This window comes from Lissotriton vulgaris, chromosome 5, assembly GCF_964263255.1.
Source record: "Lissotriton vulgaris chromosome 5, aLisVul1.2, whole genome shotgun sequence".
NCBI lineage: Eukaryota > Metazoa > Chordata > Amphibia > Caudata > Salamandridae > Lissotriton > Lissotriton vulgaris.
Window position 1 is genome coordinate 1,773,194,713 of NC_141693.1, and position 15,160 is coordinate 1,773,209,872.

Genomic DNA, 15,160 nt, shown 5'->3' on the forward strand with positions numbered 1-15,160 from the left:
CTGGAAGGAAAAGGTCTCTCGGACAAGAGGCTATTCTATACTGACTGTGAGTGCGTGTATGAGCGTCTACGTGTCTGCATGAGATGCGAGGGGTGCGAGGGAGGGCATGGGCCTACCATGGAAACAGAGCCATGAATTACTTGCATAGAGACAGTGAGGCCAAGCCCTTTGCTCTGCAGCTGGAAGGATGTTGACATGAAACTACTAGACAGGAATGTATTTTCGAGGAGTGGAGCAGATAATTCGAAGGTTGAATACAGTCTTGGCAGGCAACAGGCTGAGCCAAGCACCGTTAGCCGCACAGGGAGTGAGGCAGAGGTCACGGGTACAGATGCAAGCCCAGGTTTGAGATTCAGAGTCAGAAGGCAGAAAAAGGCTCGATGGCAGAATTCAGGGCCTACTTCGCCAGAGCTGAAAAACGTGTAAAGTACACTACATAAAGACGGTGGCATGGCATATTTAGGAACGGACTATTTGACCCATTCATGGTGGATCTGAAAGAGGACATGTTAACGTTGGACGCAAATGTATTTGCGTCTTCATAGCTTGAAGTGGAGGGAGCATACATGTACTTGTAGCGTGTACACGGAGTCGTTGGGGTCTAAGATAGGGGACACAATTGATCACAAAATTTATATTACCTCAAAATCGAACAGGCTCCTAGATTCTGCCCGTGTGTAGTTTCTGTGATTTCTGTGTCCCTGCAGTAATAAACCTTTGGTCTTTGACGCCACCATCGAGAAGCCCGTGTTTCTGTTTATTTGTGCACCGAGACAGGTCGAACTCCGGGGTCTTCGGGTGTTATCCCTGACACCTCTGGACGGAACCAAAAAGTCCAGAACTCCAGACCCTGAAACAGTGCTTCAACATTTATTATTGGTGGTAATAATCATGTCTTTAATATTCAGTACCAATTCTGTAATGGGTGCCATTAATTTCAAGAGAAGGAATACCACAATTCATAGGTAAACTGTACAACTCCTGTCGGCTTCTTCATTGTGTGCAGGCAGAAATGTTTTCATTGTGCAGTGGCGCGAGAGAGAGAGTGAGGGAGAGTGAGAGAGAGAGAGAAACCGAGTTGAGAGTTTGTAAACTTTTAAACTGGCAATTACTTAAACAAAACGACCAGTCCAGGGTAAGGGAAAGGGAAATAAATAACAGGAGCATTAATAACTGGTTTGTGACCCATAGAATGCTCGAATTTTATTACTTCTGTACACAGTGCACATAACGACTTTCGTAACGTATATCTTATGCACAGCTGATGTACTGCCGGAGCTCACCCTGGATTCAAGGCACACACAGAGCAATAATCCCCTATGGGTAGACCTGCTTTTTAACTTTGCAATGAAATTATATATCAGGGCAGCATCGGTTGGATTGTGGGGAATGCACGTGCATCATTGGCATAAGCACTCGCTGCTGATGTCTGTGTGTAACCAGCAGGTCATTAGTCTGTATGCCATGAGGGCCACCTCAGCTCTTCATCCTTTGAAGGTCAATAAACTGATAGTATTGGAGAGTCCGTAGTTCTGGGTCTTACCGTAGTAACTCATGCAGCATTAGCACATTAGAGCAAGACACACTGAAGGGAACCCCACTTGCATGCATGGAAGTAGTGACTCGGATAAATGTGGCATGGAGACCGACACAGCCCAGACCACCAAAGTACAGTGAGAAGGGCCAGAGCAGGAAGAAAAGATGGAGGGCTATCTCACATGCTTTACAGGCATGACAGGAAAGTTACAAACTTATTCCACACACTGAGATCCAAGGCAAAGGGGACAGTGGAAGAACGGGTTTAGCCACCTTCGTCTTTAGTAGCCTCGTTTATAGTGCCCTTTCCCTCTTTTTCTTGCAAATTCCTTCAAATTAAGAAAGAGTGTACCCCTGTCTAAGAGGAAGATTGAGTTTAAGGCTGATCTTTCAAGAAACCTGGCGGAAAACCTAGATTTCCCGATAGACGAACAGCAAGAGGCAGAAAAGAGCATTTTATCAATTTGATCAACATTACCCCATTCAGTTACTACTAAAACGTAAACAGCAGACCTCCTCCTCCTCCTCCTCCTCCTCCTCCTCCTCATTGGATGGAGATGCCCATAGAAGACATCCTTCCCCAAATGTATGTGTGTTGGTATCACACCCTGGGTTTAGACCTCATTCTGCATAACATGTCCAGACAAACCTCTGTTGTCTTGGAGGATGCGTTTCATTGCAGGAGCTTATGAGCAGAAGAGTTGTTGAATGCAGGTCTTAATTTGTCCCCAAATGCAGTTATGCATCTCAGTTGCTGGTTAAGGATTTCCTGCCTTTGTCATCTGATCTGGACAGCAGAGGAGGTCCGTGCAGATCCCTTAGTAAGCATGGAAATTAAAGCAGGGTTCATTTCTGAGATAGCTTTTGATAAGCGGAAGACTATCCCGCCTATCATTGCCATGGTCTATGCAGTGTGTTGTGTTCCTCTGCATTATTGTTATGTGGGGGAGGCTAGAAGGGATCTTCCAGATGATCCTTTTTAAAGGGAAACAATCCTTTGGGGAGCAAATGGAAATAGAAGCATACTGAAGCCTAAGAAGACCATTAAAGGGAAGAGACCAGGCTGGAACCACCAGAGATGGTACGTGCTCCCCTCAAAGAAGGGACTCTTCGAACCCATGCCAGCCAATAGGGAATCTCACCATCGCCCACCAACTCCTGCAGAAAGGGAACAGGAGCCACCACTTAGTCATTCGACACTCCTGGTGGGTGGGAAAGCTGTATCGAGTTTATAGAGTCTGGTTAGGTTTGATGGCTTGTCCCGTGAGACCATATGGCACAGGTATGTGATCAAGTGAGAATCACTTACTCCATATCCAGGTCTTGTTACTTCTCCGATTTACAGGATGCAACTCGGGGTGAGGCATCAGCCTCAAGATTAAACATATCCGCGACGGCGCATGTACGGAGGCAGCCCTGATCAGTAAAAATACATAAACATACGAGTAATCCAGAGATTCCTCTTGACGGAAAGTAGACTTTAATGGGCTGCACAATGGAAAACAAAGGCTTTGGCACTAAGGAAGAGTCCGCCGGCAGAACCAAGGTGGTGCTTGGCCGTGCGCTTTCCTTGAGGTGCTTCTCATGCTGGAAGATGGTTGCACTTTTCATAACACGGCCCTGATGAGTTTGCCCCCTTACACTGACACTATTTTATGACTAGCTATGTGCAGCATGTATTGAGGTTTTTACTTATTTACCACTCTAAAGCACATTGAATGTAATTATGTATCAGTTTTAAAGGAAATAACCTGTCATTTCCACCCATTCTTATTACGCCATGTTGCTGTTCCCCAGCACATTGAATTTTGTATAACCCTGTTTTAATGAGGTAGCCTTTGATGTAGCTACAACTTCTTTTTTAGCATAATTTATTTGTTTTAAACATTGAGTTGTATGCTAGTTGGATCAGCAAATCCTGTCTCACAGTAAAAAAATTGCTTGATTAACTACATGGTATTATGGATACATTGATTGTAATGAAGTCTTTGTTTTTGAAATCTTAATGTACTGTTTATGCTGTTCTTATTTGTAATGGTTTTAAGTACCCAAACAATAAATATATTATTATCAGCATTATTAAACATTTACTTCTCCGGTGCGTAAGAATATGTAGTTAAACTGGCACCTTGCTACAAGGCATTGTGAATCTGAGAGAGGCAGAGGGGTGCACTCCATTATCTTTGTCATGCAGAAAAAGATCTCTGGGATTCATAGATTCATTACAGATTTCATAGGTTTGAGCCGATTCATAAAGATGGTGCAGTTCAAGAAGGGTGACCACCACGTCACCCCATGGAATTACGGAGACTGTCTCCAGTCCTAAACTTTTCACTTACAAATTATTAATTTAATGTGTGTTACTGTAATTTACTCAGCGGAAGCAAAACAAGATTACAATACCCAGAATGCAATAGGACTAGGAATAGTGTTCCTAATGAGCTGGATGGAGGTGATCACCCAAATGAAAGATAGAGACTCAAGAGAATGCTACAATTCTTAGTTTTGGAAGAGTTCTTGAGTAACGTTTTCAGAAATTAGGTTGCTCGAGCGAGAGTAAAGCACAAATTTTACTGACCTGAATGAATTACATGGGCCAGATGTGCTGAGATTAGCGGGTGGATGGCCATAACATCTCAGAGGAAGAATCCCCTTCAAATATGATTATTTTAACTCTACCATCCTTTAACGAGGTAGTGATGCATAATGTCATAGCAGCAAAGTTAATGGTGTTGTAGGGGTTATTTTTTTGCGGTAGTGCTCGGTTTTGACTATGTTGAAGCAGTGTTTAATTTCAGCTGGTGGTTTCCAGCACTCGGCACCAGCACTTAATTGTCAACACTGGCACCAATGACAGTCTGCCACATGGTGGCGCTGCTTGTCTAATTTAGAGATGAGCACAACAACAGTGATTTACCAATTCAGTAAAAAAATAAAAAAGACTAATACCTGCTGCTCAAAGCTATTCTTAAAGCTTGGAGAGCGTGGAATACTCTGAATTTTCACACCTGTAGGAGTGTGATGGCTAGTAGTTAAGTTGGTACAGCCATTGGCAGAGCTGGAGGGGGCAAATGGGGGCCCTGGCACTAATTATTATTTTTGTTTTTCAAATTAAGCACTGTTTTTAAGAGATACCGGTATGGTCCGCTGCTGCGGATCAGAGCTTTGCATCACGTCAGCAGAGCGCCTGTGAAGGAGTCTCAAGTTCTGCCAGCACTGCGGTGCACCCTTGCATGCTTTCCCGCACAGATGGATGGATGAGGGAAAGGAGTCCAGATTTCTGGAAAAATGCGAATGGAATTGAAACAATCAAAAAAACAGGTCAACATGAACAGAAACGTGAACCATAGGTTCAATCAAGATTCAGAACCTGAAACGTTTAATTAGCTCCGACAAAATAACTGTAATCGTGGTTGTTTAAAAGGGATAGCTAAAATTAGCAGCTGCTACCCCTTGCCTGACGTTTCACACCCATAGCACTGGCCTTGCGCCCACCGCCATATGTTAATGCCCTTCAGAGTGAATTTTAAATAAGGTAGGGTGTTGACAAACATCAACATTATGCACTGAATTACACCATTATCTTTCTTTGTCTTTATCATGTAAAGAAAGAACATCAGGGAAATATGATCTAAAACTTTAAAATGCAGTATTATATTTTAATAAATCAAATAAATGTGGGCATTCCCTATTTTGTTTGAATCTAGCAGATCTTACCAAATAATCAGAAATGGTCTTTAGTCTTTGAAGTTTTTCTTGTTGACTGTTTCTGCTGCTTAGATTCTATTAAAGTTGATACACGACAATATGGTACCACCAGCTCCATAAACAGGTGCAGCTTTGACTTTATTTTTTAACAGAAACTGTACAAGACTTCAGGATTCCTTTTTTAAATAATTTAAATGTAGAAAAATATAGTTGCACAGTATATTAAAAACACTGGTTTAAAGCACCATGAAGCCTTTATGAATGTGTAAAACGCTATGGGAGCAACTCAGAAAGGAATCACATGAGAATCAATGAAGGCAGCATATTATTAACAAAGTAAAAAGGAAATAAATTAAAGGATAAGAAAAGAAAAGAAATGGTCATGTAACTTTTTACATTACTGACACCTGTAATAAATCACAAAGAAACGTTTAGAATATTTTAAAATGAAAAGAAAAAATATTTTGTAAAGTGTGCATATAACTTTAGACATTGCATACACGGATAGAACTTACATAAGTAAACATATTAAAAGCAAACAAAAAAATAAAACCACGATGGTTTTATAACTGTAGGAAATACAGACACCCATACACCTCCTATTGCAAAAATGTTAACATAACAGATCCACACACACAGAAAATTACAAATTTGTAAATTGATAATGACTTTTAAAAAAAACACTGCTCATGTCACAATTAACACTACTCTAGACAAACTCAGGATGTTTGGGTCCACAGCAACTCTCAGCTGAGCTTCCAGTGTATGGGCTTCCTTTATGTGCTTCCATTTCTGATGTTTGCCAGGTGTGTATTATTTTCCTCAGTTGCAGGTTTTGCCTATATTTTTCAATTCCTAGTTATGGGCTGAGTAGGCAGATTTCTCTGCCCACTGTATATAGAACTACATTTCATCGATAGTAACTCTACTATTTATGAGCCGTTAGTGTCCCCACCCACTCATGAAACGAACTAGAGACACATATACCTACTTCTAGGTGTGTAGCTCCACCCACTGTTTAAGAACTTTAGTCTAGGAAGAGATTGACGCCCAGGTGCAGTCATGAATTGTAATGCGAGAGATCTGCACACATAGATGTATTTACCTTTCTGGATTCCCCCCGTATACCTACAAGGAATGGAAGGCAGAGATAGTCAGGTGCAGACCAGCGAGGGTAGGATCCATTGAAGCGCTGTCAGCTGTGTTTTCAGCTCTGTCCTATCACTCACGTACCCCACGTCCTCAAACAGCCCTGTTAGTCCTTTCTTGTTTCTAAGTGAATTGTGCCTGGCTGCTCTTCAGCGCCATAGATCAACACAGACAGGGACAGGCCTGTCATGTTTACCCGTTTCAAAGATGGTTTTCTTTTGCAATATATTTTTCTTTCACTTCTTAGGCACTATTTTACTAGATACACAAGGATACACAAGGTGACCCTTGACCCTGCTCGTAGTGCCGGTCGCTCCACGCACCGCACAGCTCCCCGTGTGTGACCAGGACTTCTGCCCCTCACCACTGCTGCCGCGAGTTCGCTGCTGCACCACCTGCTGTAGGCCTGTGTTTTTCTGAGTATTTTGTTATCTGTACCCAGTATTGTTTTCACTTTGTGCCCTAATTGTTTCCTGATTGCCAGTGTATTTCTAAATTTCTCCGTGACTGTTTCCCACTTCTGTGCCCCCCCGCTCCCCGCTTCCCGCCGCTGCTCCCCTGCGGCCCGCCCCTTTCTCTTCTGTACCACGCCCCCTCCTAACGCCCATTGGCCGCCCCGGCGCTCCCGCCTCCCAGCTGTTCCTCCCTCCCATGCGGAAGCGCAGCGGACGCACGCAGCGGACGCACGCAGCGGACGCGCCGATGGCGCGGCGAAGGCGCACCAAAGGCAACCCCATCTGTGCCCGTCCACGCCTGGACTGCGCCCAGCGCCAGAACCCCTGGCCCCCGCCGGAACCAGGACACCCGACTGAGATACGACGCCGCCGCACTCATCGCACTCAACACCGGACGACCACCTGCATGCTACCAAGCCACCCCAAGGTGCACCCACGGACCCTTCACCTGTCAAGACTGCAAATTCACCTGCCCCCAACCCCGCACCCCACCCGCCAAACCAAACAGCAAAAACAACCACCTCAAGTGCATCCTCCTCAACACCCGCTCCGTTCACAAGCACGCCATCGAACTCTGGGACCTCCTCGACACATCAGCACCAGATGTCTCCTTCATTTCGGAAACCTGTATGAACACCTCCTCAGCCCCCGACATCGCCATGGCCATCCCAGACGGCTACAAAATCACCCGGAGGGACCGCATCAACAAAACGGGAGGAGTCACCGCCATCATCTACAGGAACACCATCAGCGTCACAAACAACGCCGAAGACATCATCTCCACCGCTGAACACCTGCACTTCCAGATCCACACCGACCCGCAGACCACCCTCAGAGGAATGCTCATCTACAGACCCCCGGGCCCGCGCACACAATTCAGCGAAACCATTGCAGACTTCATCAGCCCGCAACCCCTAGCCTCACCAGAATACATCCTCCTAGGAGACCTTAACTTCCACCTGGAGAAAAACAACGACAACGCCACCACCACCCTACTCGACAACCTCGCCAACGTCTGACTCAAGCAACTGGTGGACACCCCCACCCACCTCGTTGGCCAGACGCTCAACGCCATCTTCTCCGCCAGTAACCACGTCTCCTTCAACCACTCCACAGGACTACACTGGACCGACCACAGCTACATACACTTCACCTTCAAGAAGACCACATCTCATCACCTCACGCATCAGATTCCCCGCAGATGCTGGAGCAAAATCACCACGGACCAGCTAACCACATCACTGAACCAGTACCCACCAGCTGACACCAATCTACCTGACACCAACAACACAGCCCACAACCTCGCACAGTGGATCACCAACTGCGCCAACGACCTCGCTCCACTAAAGAACCCCCAAGGCAAAATCGGCAACAGAAAACCCTCATGGTTCACAGACGCCCTCAAAGCCGCAAAGAAAATCTGCCGAACACTTGAAAAGACCTGCCGCCACCAACGGACAACAGAAAACATGACATCCCTCAAAAACGCCGCCCGCGAATACCACCAGCTGATCCGGGCCACCAAGAGGACATCATTCAAAGAGCGACTGGACAACAACACCCTCAACAGCAAGGAACTATTCAGCATTGTCAAAGAACTCTCCAACCCCAACGCCAGCAACAACGACATCACCCCTTCACAAGACCTCTGCAAATCCCTCGCCATGTTCTTCCACCGCAAGATCGCAGATATACACGACAGCTTCAGACCCCAAACACCACCTCCGGCCACCAAACCAGCGACCCCCACCACCACCCTCAGCGCATGGACCCCCATCAGCAGTGAAGACACCATCCACATCATGAACACCATCCACTTCGGCTCTCCCTCCGACCCATGCCCCCATCACATCTTCAACAAAGCCGACACCATCATCGCACCCCACCTTCGGAACGTCATTAACAGCTCCTTCACGTCAGCCACCTTCCCTGAGAGATGGAAACACGCAGAAATCAACGCCCTTCTGAAGAAACCCACAGCAGACACCAAAGACCTCAAAAACTTCCGCCCCATCTCTCTTCTCCCCTTCCTGGTGAAAGTCATTGAAAAGACCATCAACAAACAGCTGACCGTATTCCTCGAGGCAACCAACTCGCTCGACTCTTCCCAGTCCGGATTTCGAGCCAACCACAGCACCGAGACCGCCCTCATCGCTGCCACAGACGACATCAGAACCCTGATGGACAACGGAGAAACAGCTGCTCTCATCCTCCTAGACCTCTCAGCAGCCTTCGATACCGTCTGCCACCGCACCCTAATAAACCGCCTCGACAACACCGGAATCCAAGGAAAGGCCCTGGAATGGATCACTGCGTTCCTCTCCGGCAGAACCCAGAGAGTCCGCCTCCCCCCTTCCTCTCCGCGGCCACCGAGATCATCTGCGGCGTACCCCAAGGATCCTCACTCAGCCCAACTCTCTTCAATGTCTACATGAGCCCCCTCGCCACCATCGAACGCAAACACAACATCAACATCATCTCCTACGCTGACGACACACAACTGATACTCTCCCTCACCAAAGACCCAGCCTTCGCCAAAACCAACCTTCAGGAAGGCATGAAAGATGTAGCGCAATGGATGAAGCACAGCCGTCTGAAGCTCAACTCGGACAAGACGGAGGTCCTCATCCTCGGACAATCCTCCTCAGCATGGGACGACTCCTGGTGGCCCACGGCGCTGGGCACCGCACCGACCCCCACGGACCACGCACGCAACCTGGGATTCATCCTGGACTCCTCCCTCACGATGACCAAGCAAGTCAACACCGTCTCATCCCCATGCTTCAACACCTTGCGCATGCTCCGGAACATCTTCCGATGGATCCCCACCGAAACCAGAAGAACAGTCACCCAGGCCCTCGTCACCAGCCGATTGGACTTCGGGAACGCCCTTTACGCAGGAACTACAGCCAAACTTCAGAATCGCCTCCAGCGCATACAGAATGCCTCTGCATGACTCATCCTCAACATCCCTCGCCACAGCCACATATCAGCCCACCTGAGAAACCTCCACTAGCTCCCTGTCAACAAAAGGATCACGTTCAGGCTACTCACCCACGCACACAAGGCGCTCTACAACATGGGCCCCGAATACCTCAACAGCCGACTCTCGTTCTACACCCCCACCCGCCAGCTCCGCTCCACCAGCCTCGCCCTCGCCACCGTCCCACGAATTCGCAGAACCACCACCGGAGGAATATCGTTCTCCTACCTGGCAGCCAAGACATGGAACTCCCTCCCCAAACACCTACGACTGACCCAGGACCACCTCACCTTCAGGAAACCCCTCAAGACCTGGCTCTTCAAGCTGTAGCAGCACCCCCCCCCCAGCCCCCCTGTGCCTTGAGACACTCACAGGTGAGTAGCGCGCTCTATAAATGTCTTGATTGATTGATCAATAAATTGGCCAGTGTCTCCTACAAAAGCAGCACCTGGCCACAACTCACAGCTGTCCTCTGACAAGAAAGTTTCAATGTGTCCTGAAGAAAAATCTATCCATGTCTATAATGAAAAAGTTGGAAAGGCTTTATTTTCTCTATTTATTTAACTAACTATAGGACTAATGTCACATTGCATTATTTACCTATCAATCCTCATTTCTCGTAGAGCGCATCATTCTGACACACAACCGCTGATGATGCAAATCATTTCTATGATTTCTGTGCTAAATGGAAATGTTTGAGAATACCTTTCTTTTGCTGAAATGTTCACATTGAAAGTGACACTGCCTTAAAACCATAGCATTATTCTGAGTTTTACTCGGACATTGCACTCTAAGAATGTGCAAACATACAACTTTTGCTGGTGCTTTTAGTTCGTGGTGAATGTCTACAGAAGTACATCAAATGAAAGGAGAATGTTCCTTCTGTGAGGTACTATAGAGCAAGGGACATCAGATCTCTGGGAAGGCAAATTATTAAACGGATGCATATGAACAGGATCATCCTTCCAAGTAAGCAGCCATTGATCTGATCATTATAAGATGTTGCATGAGATTGCTAACATTTGTATTGTGTTTGGATTCTAAAGTCAGATTTACAGTTTGGTGGGTGGCCCTCAGTCATTCAGGGTGGTGTTGGAAATTACATGTTCCACCCTGATGGATTACAATCCAGCATATTTAGTTATCACCGCCAGCACAGCAGTGATCTCTGTGCCTTCAGAGGAACCTCCATCAGTGTGTTTCTCCTGACGCTTTGTGCCTGGCCAGAATCTTCCAGGCAGCCACGAACCACCAACATTTTTGTTTTTCAAAAATAAACTCCCAAGAGAAAAAAACCAAAAATAGTCTCCCTCACACTAGAGTTATTTTTCCCGGGGTGTCAAGATTATTCACTTTATGTTCTCATCAGTACCAACAGGTTTTTACTAGTGATGGTGAGAGCAAAATAATTTACACCATCCGCTCTAGATAGGGCAGGTGATTTGATCTCCTTACTCCTACGGGCCCTACCTCATGTGCCTGTTGAATCTTTATGGTGGCAGAGCCAGCAGGGGAACGATCTTCGAATAGGTGACAATCTGTCCAACTCGAAATAAAGCAGGCAGAGCAAAGGTGTGTTGGACAGGGTACTCTGCCAAGTTTTTGACGGAGTACACTGTCCACCAACCTCTAAATCGGGCCGTAAGTACTGAATTTGAGAAGAAATAATGTATTTATTTGAATTACATTATTATCAACTAAAGTAATAAGAGCAGGAGGAGGAGGGGTAGTATTGTAAATAAGTAATCCTCAGTAGCCAGATGATGTGTAGATAAATATAGTAGATTTATTGATAAGTTAACAACATCAATTAGACACAGGAAGATGGTAAGTCTATGTGATGCCCCACCAGGAGCAGCCTCTGTCCTGCTCAGCCTGCACACTCCAACTGACACTCCCAACCTCACCAGGCACCCATCATTCCATGACATCATCAATCATCCAACATTCCAGACATCTCCAGGCACACCAACACTCATTCTGGCTGAGCAGAAGGAAGAGAAACATAGGCAAGGGGAAATGCAACAGTAGATTATAACAGGTAGCAGTACCAGTAATAGTAGTAAAAATGTTCAATGCCCTAGCTCCCACATTTGATTGTATTGCCAGGCTTACCTTGCAAAGCTCATTGAGCCCTCCATAGAACTATCTCTTGGAAGAAAGTCCCCTGGGAAGCTGACGATCTGAATTCTGTAGGACCGCTCATGGCCCCATTTGTTGGTCTTTTTGCTAGCGAACTGCATGTTGCGCGGCATTTTGGAGTGAAGTTCAAAAGCAGCTTCGTTTTCTTTCTTCAGGACTTTCCTGGTGAGTTTTGGGCGATGGATGGTACCACCCTTACGCCAAGGAGCCTCCAGAGTTTCGTACTCCATATCATGCGCCACCACATGGTTAGCCGTTCCTAGAAACCAAAGATTGAGAAAAGAGGTGAGATATCAGCAAATATCAGCCTGACGGATACAACTATGATGATGATGCTCAATAAATATCATCTCGGAAACTGATACAATATCAAAACCTTGGCGCTCATTCAGAAAGGCGCAGTAAGCATAAGTCTACGGCCAAAAATACCTCATTTATTCCTTCCATGAATTCACAAAAAGATCCTTGACAGGAGTAAATGCATTAATTTACTCCAGTTTCTTCACCACAAATGTACAGAAATTTGCAATAGTAAAATCCGCAAGTGGACACTACGAGGTGTAATTTCCTTTGGAAGTTTGAGTTCACTCTAGAAATAGTAGGAGATTTACTGCCCACTTCTAGGATCGGAAGGTGAACAGATCATCTCGAGATTTGCTGAAGGTGAAGGGGTATGAGTTTTTCCAAGGGGGAAAATGTTTTTCACGTGGAGGAAAAAAAAGTGTGTTTGCAGAGAAGGCGTCATTGCCCTATGCAGATTTCTATGCTGTGTAGATTTTAGTACACAAGTGATAAGATTCCAAGACCCCTTGGGACATGTCAAATGACATTCCAATTAAGGGCTAGATGTAGGTAATTTGGATTTACCGATTCATAAATACCGAATTTCACCGATTCGGTATTTATGAATCGATAAATCCAATGTAGGTAATAATTCGTTAAAAAATACCGAATCGGTAGGATTCGGTCTGAATCGGTATTTACCGATTTGGTATTTGCCATTGATTCCTAAGGGCCTGTAGGCCCATAGGAATGAATGTCATTTACCGAATCGGTAATTACTGATTCGGTAAATACCAAAAAATTCAAGGGTGTCAGGGTGTCACTTTGACACCCTGTTGCACCCCTGATTAGTGCTTGTGTGCCATGTGGCACACATACATGCCCTAAGGGCACAGGTGTAAATGCACATATTTGCATTTACACAGGAATTCGTTATTTACCACCAACTAATAGTTGGTGGTAAATAACGAATTCTTAAAGCCCTGTAGCACTATTTACAGTGCTACCTACATTACAAAATACAGAATCGGTAATTTTACCGAATCAGTAATTTTACCGATTCGGTAAAATTACAGATTCCGTAAAATTACCGAATCTGTATTTTGAGATCCCCTACATCTCAGTATCCAAATACCGGTCGGTAACAGCCGAAAATTGGTATTTTCGGCCGTTACCGACCGGTATTTGGATACCTACATATGGGGCCCGATGTAGGTAGCCCTTTACCGATCGGAATCGGCCGAAAATACCGATTTTCGGCCGTTTCCGATCGGTAAAGGGCTATCGAGATGTAGGGGCACATTTTCGGTAATTTTACCGAATCGTTATCATTACCGAATCGGTAAATTTACCGAATCGGTAATATTTACCGATTCGGTAATGATAACGATTCGGTAAAATTACCGAAAATGCAATGTAGGTAGCCAATGTACCATCAGCACATGGCTTACAGAATCGGTATTTTACCATGGAATACAAATCCATGGTAAAATACCGATTCCTGTGTACATGCACATCTGTGCATGTACACATGTGCCATGTGACAGACAGACGTGCCCTTAGGGCATGTCTGTGTGCCACATTGCACACATGCCCGTTTTGGGGGTGCTAGAGGGTGTCAAAGTGACACCCCCTGCACCCTTGCCAAATTCGGTATTTACCGATTTGGTAAATACCGATTCGGTATTTGACTTTAATCCTATGGGGTTCAAAGGCCCATAGGATTCAATAGCAAATACCGATTCGGTATTTACCGAATCGGTAAATACCGAATTTGTAAGGAATCGTTAACGATTCCAGATGTTGGGACCTACATCCCATTTACCGATTTTGAAATACCGAATCGGTAGAATTCGGTATTTCAAAATCGGTAAATGGGATTTACCTACATCGGGCCCCTAGCCCCTATACTCCTAAAAACCTGCAGCTAGTGCAGCTTTCCAGGAGTACTACCAGAAATGCTTGTGAACAAAAATAAAAGCGTAAAAATATGTCCAGACCATTTAATTTCTGAATTCCAATTTGCTGTTTTTTCTTTTCCTAAATTGGTCATAGGACAAAACACCAGTGAAAGTGTTGTTCAGATCATAGCTAATGGGAATGTATTTCTTTACTTGACCTTATTTCTGGGGTGCCAACGATGTGCATTGCATCTATTAGTTATAGGGAACTCCCCTTTATTTCTTAAAAGAAGTGTAAGGCTTTTATCTATGAAGGCAAGTTGCAGGTCAGTTGTAAATGTGCAATTCGTGAAAAGGCAGTCAGCTCTGTCACCGCCATTATTAAGATCCCTAGTGTGTAGCATTCTTCACTGTGTTGTGCAATTGTGCATTGAGATCCAGTAAAGTTCTTGCAGTATTACCTTTGACCTTTGCAAGCACTATTTATTTAGATGAAGCCAGTAACTATTAATTATTCAACAATCTACTTTGCTCTACAATTAATCATAGAATGTCATTCATTGTGACCACCAAGTCTCACTTTTATTGCTTACTATCTTAATCAAACCACATTTTGCCTCATTTAGAATTAAAGAATAAGTCCTTTAAATAAATTCATGGCACAAAACTATTTTGGCAAATAGAGTTCTGTTTGAGTAGACTTTAAAAAAAGTCTATTTTAAAAAATACTTTGGGTAAGTTGTGTTTACATTATACTGTTATACTTATGTATATACATGTTAAATTTAGTAAACAAAATGTCAATCCCCAATTCTACAATATGTTAAATAGTATTGTATTAAGTGTTAATGTGACAATATGGGTTATAATATGGGATTGGAATTAGGTAAGTGAAATGACAATAATTATGATTAAGGGTTAGGATAAAGAGTAAGGATTATGTTAGGATATGGATTTAGGTTAGGGTATGAGTGATGGTTAAGGAAAAGGGATGTTTTTTGAGC

The 15,160-nt window shown here is 44.9% G+C and overlaps 1 protein-coding gene across 2 annotated transcripts in view; it reads right to left on the reverse strand.

Moving 5' to 3' along the window:
- LOC147717139 (amine oxidase [copper-containing] 3-like) overlaps window positions 1-15,160 on the reverse strand; it is a 339,585-nt gene that overhangs the window by 39,214 nt on the left and 285,211 nt on the right. For both annotated transcript variants that reach the window (XM_086924081.1, XM_086924082.1), the window contains exon 2: window positions 11,947-12,232. In XM_086924081.1, coding sequence (XP_086780207.1) covers window positions 11,947-12,232 — 286 coding nt within the window. The remainder of the gene's footprint in view (window positions 1-11,946; window positions 12,233-15,160) is intronic.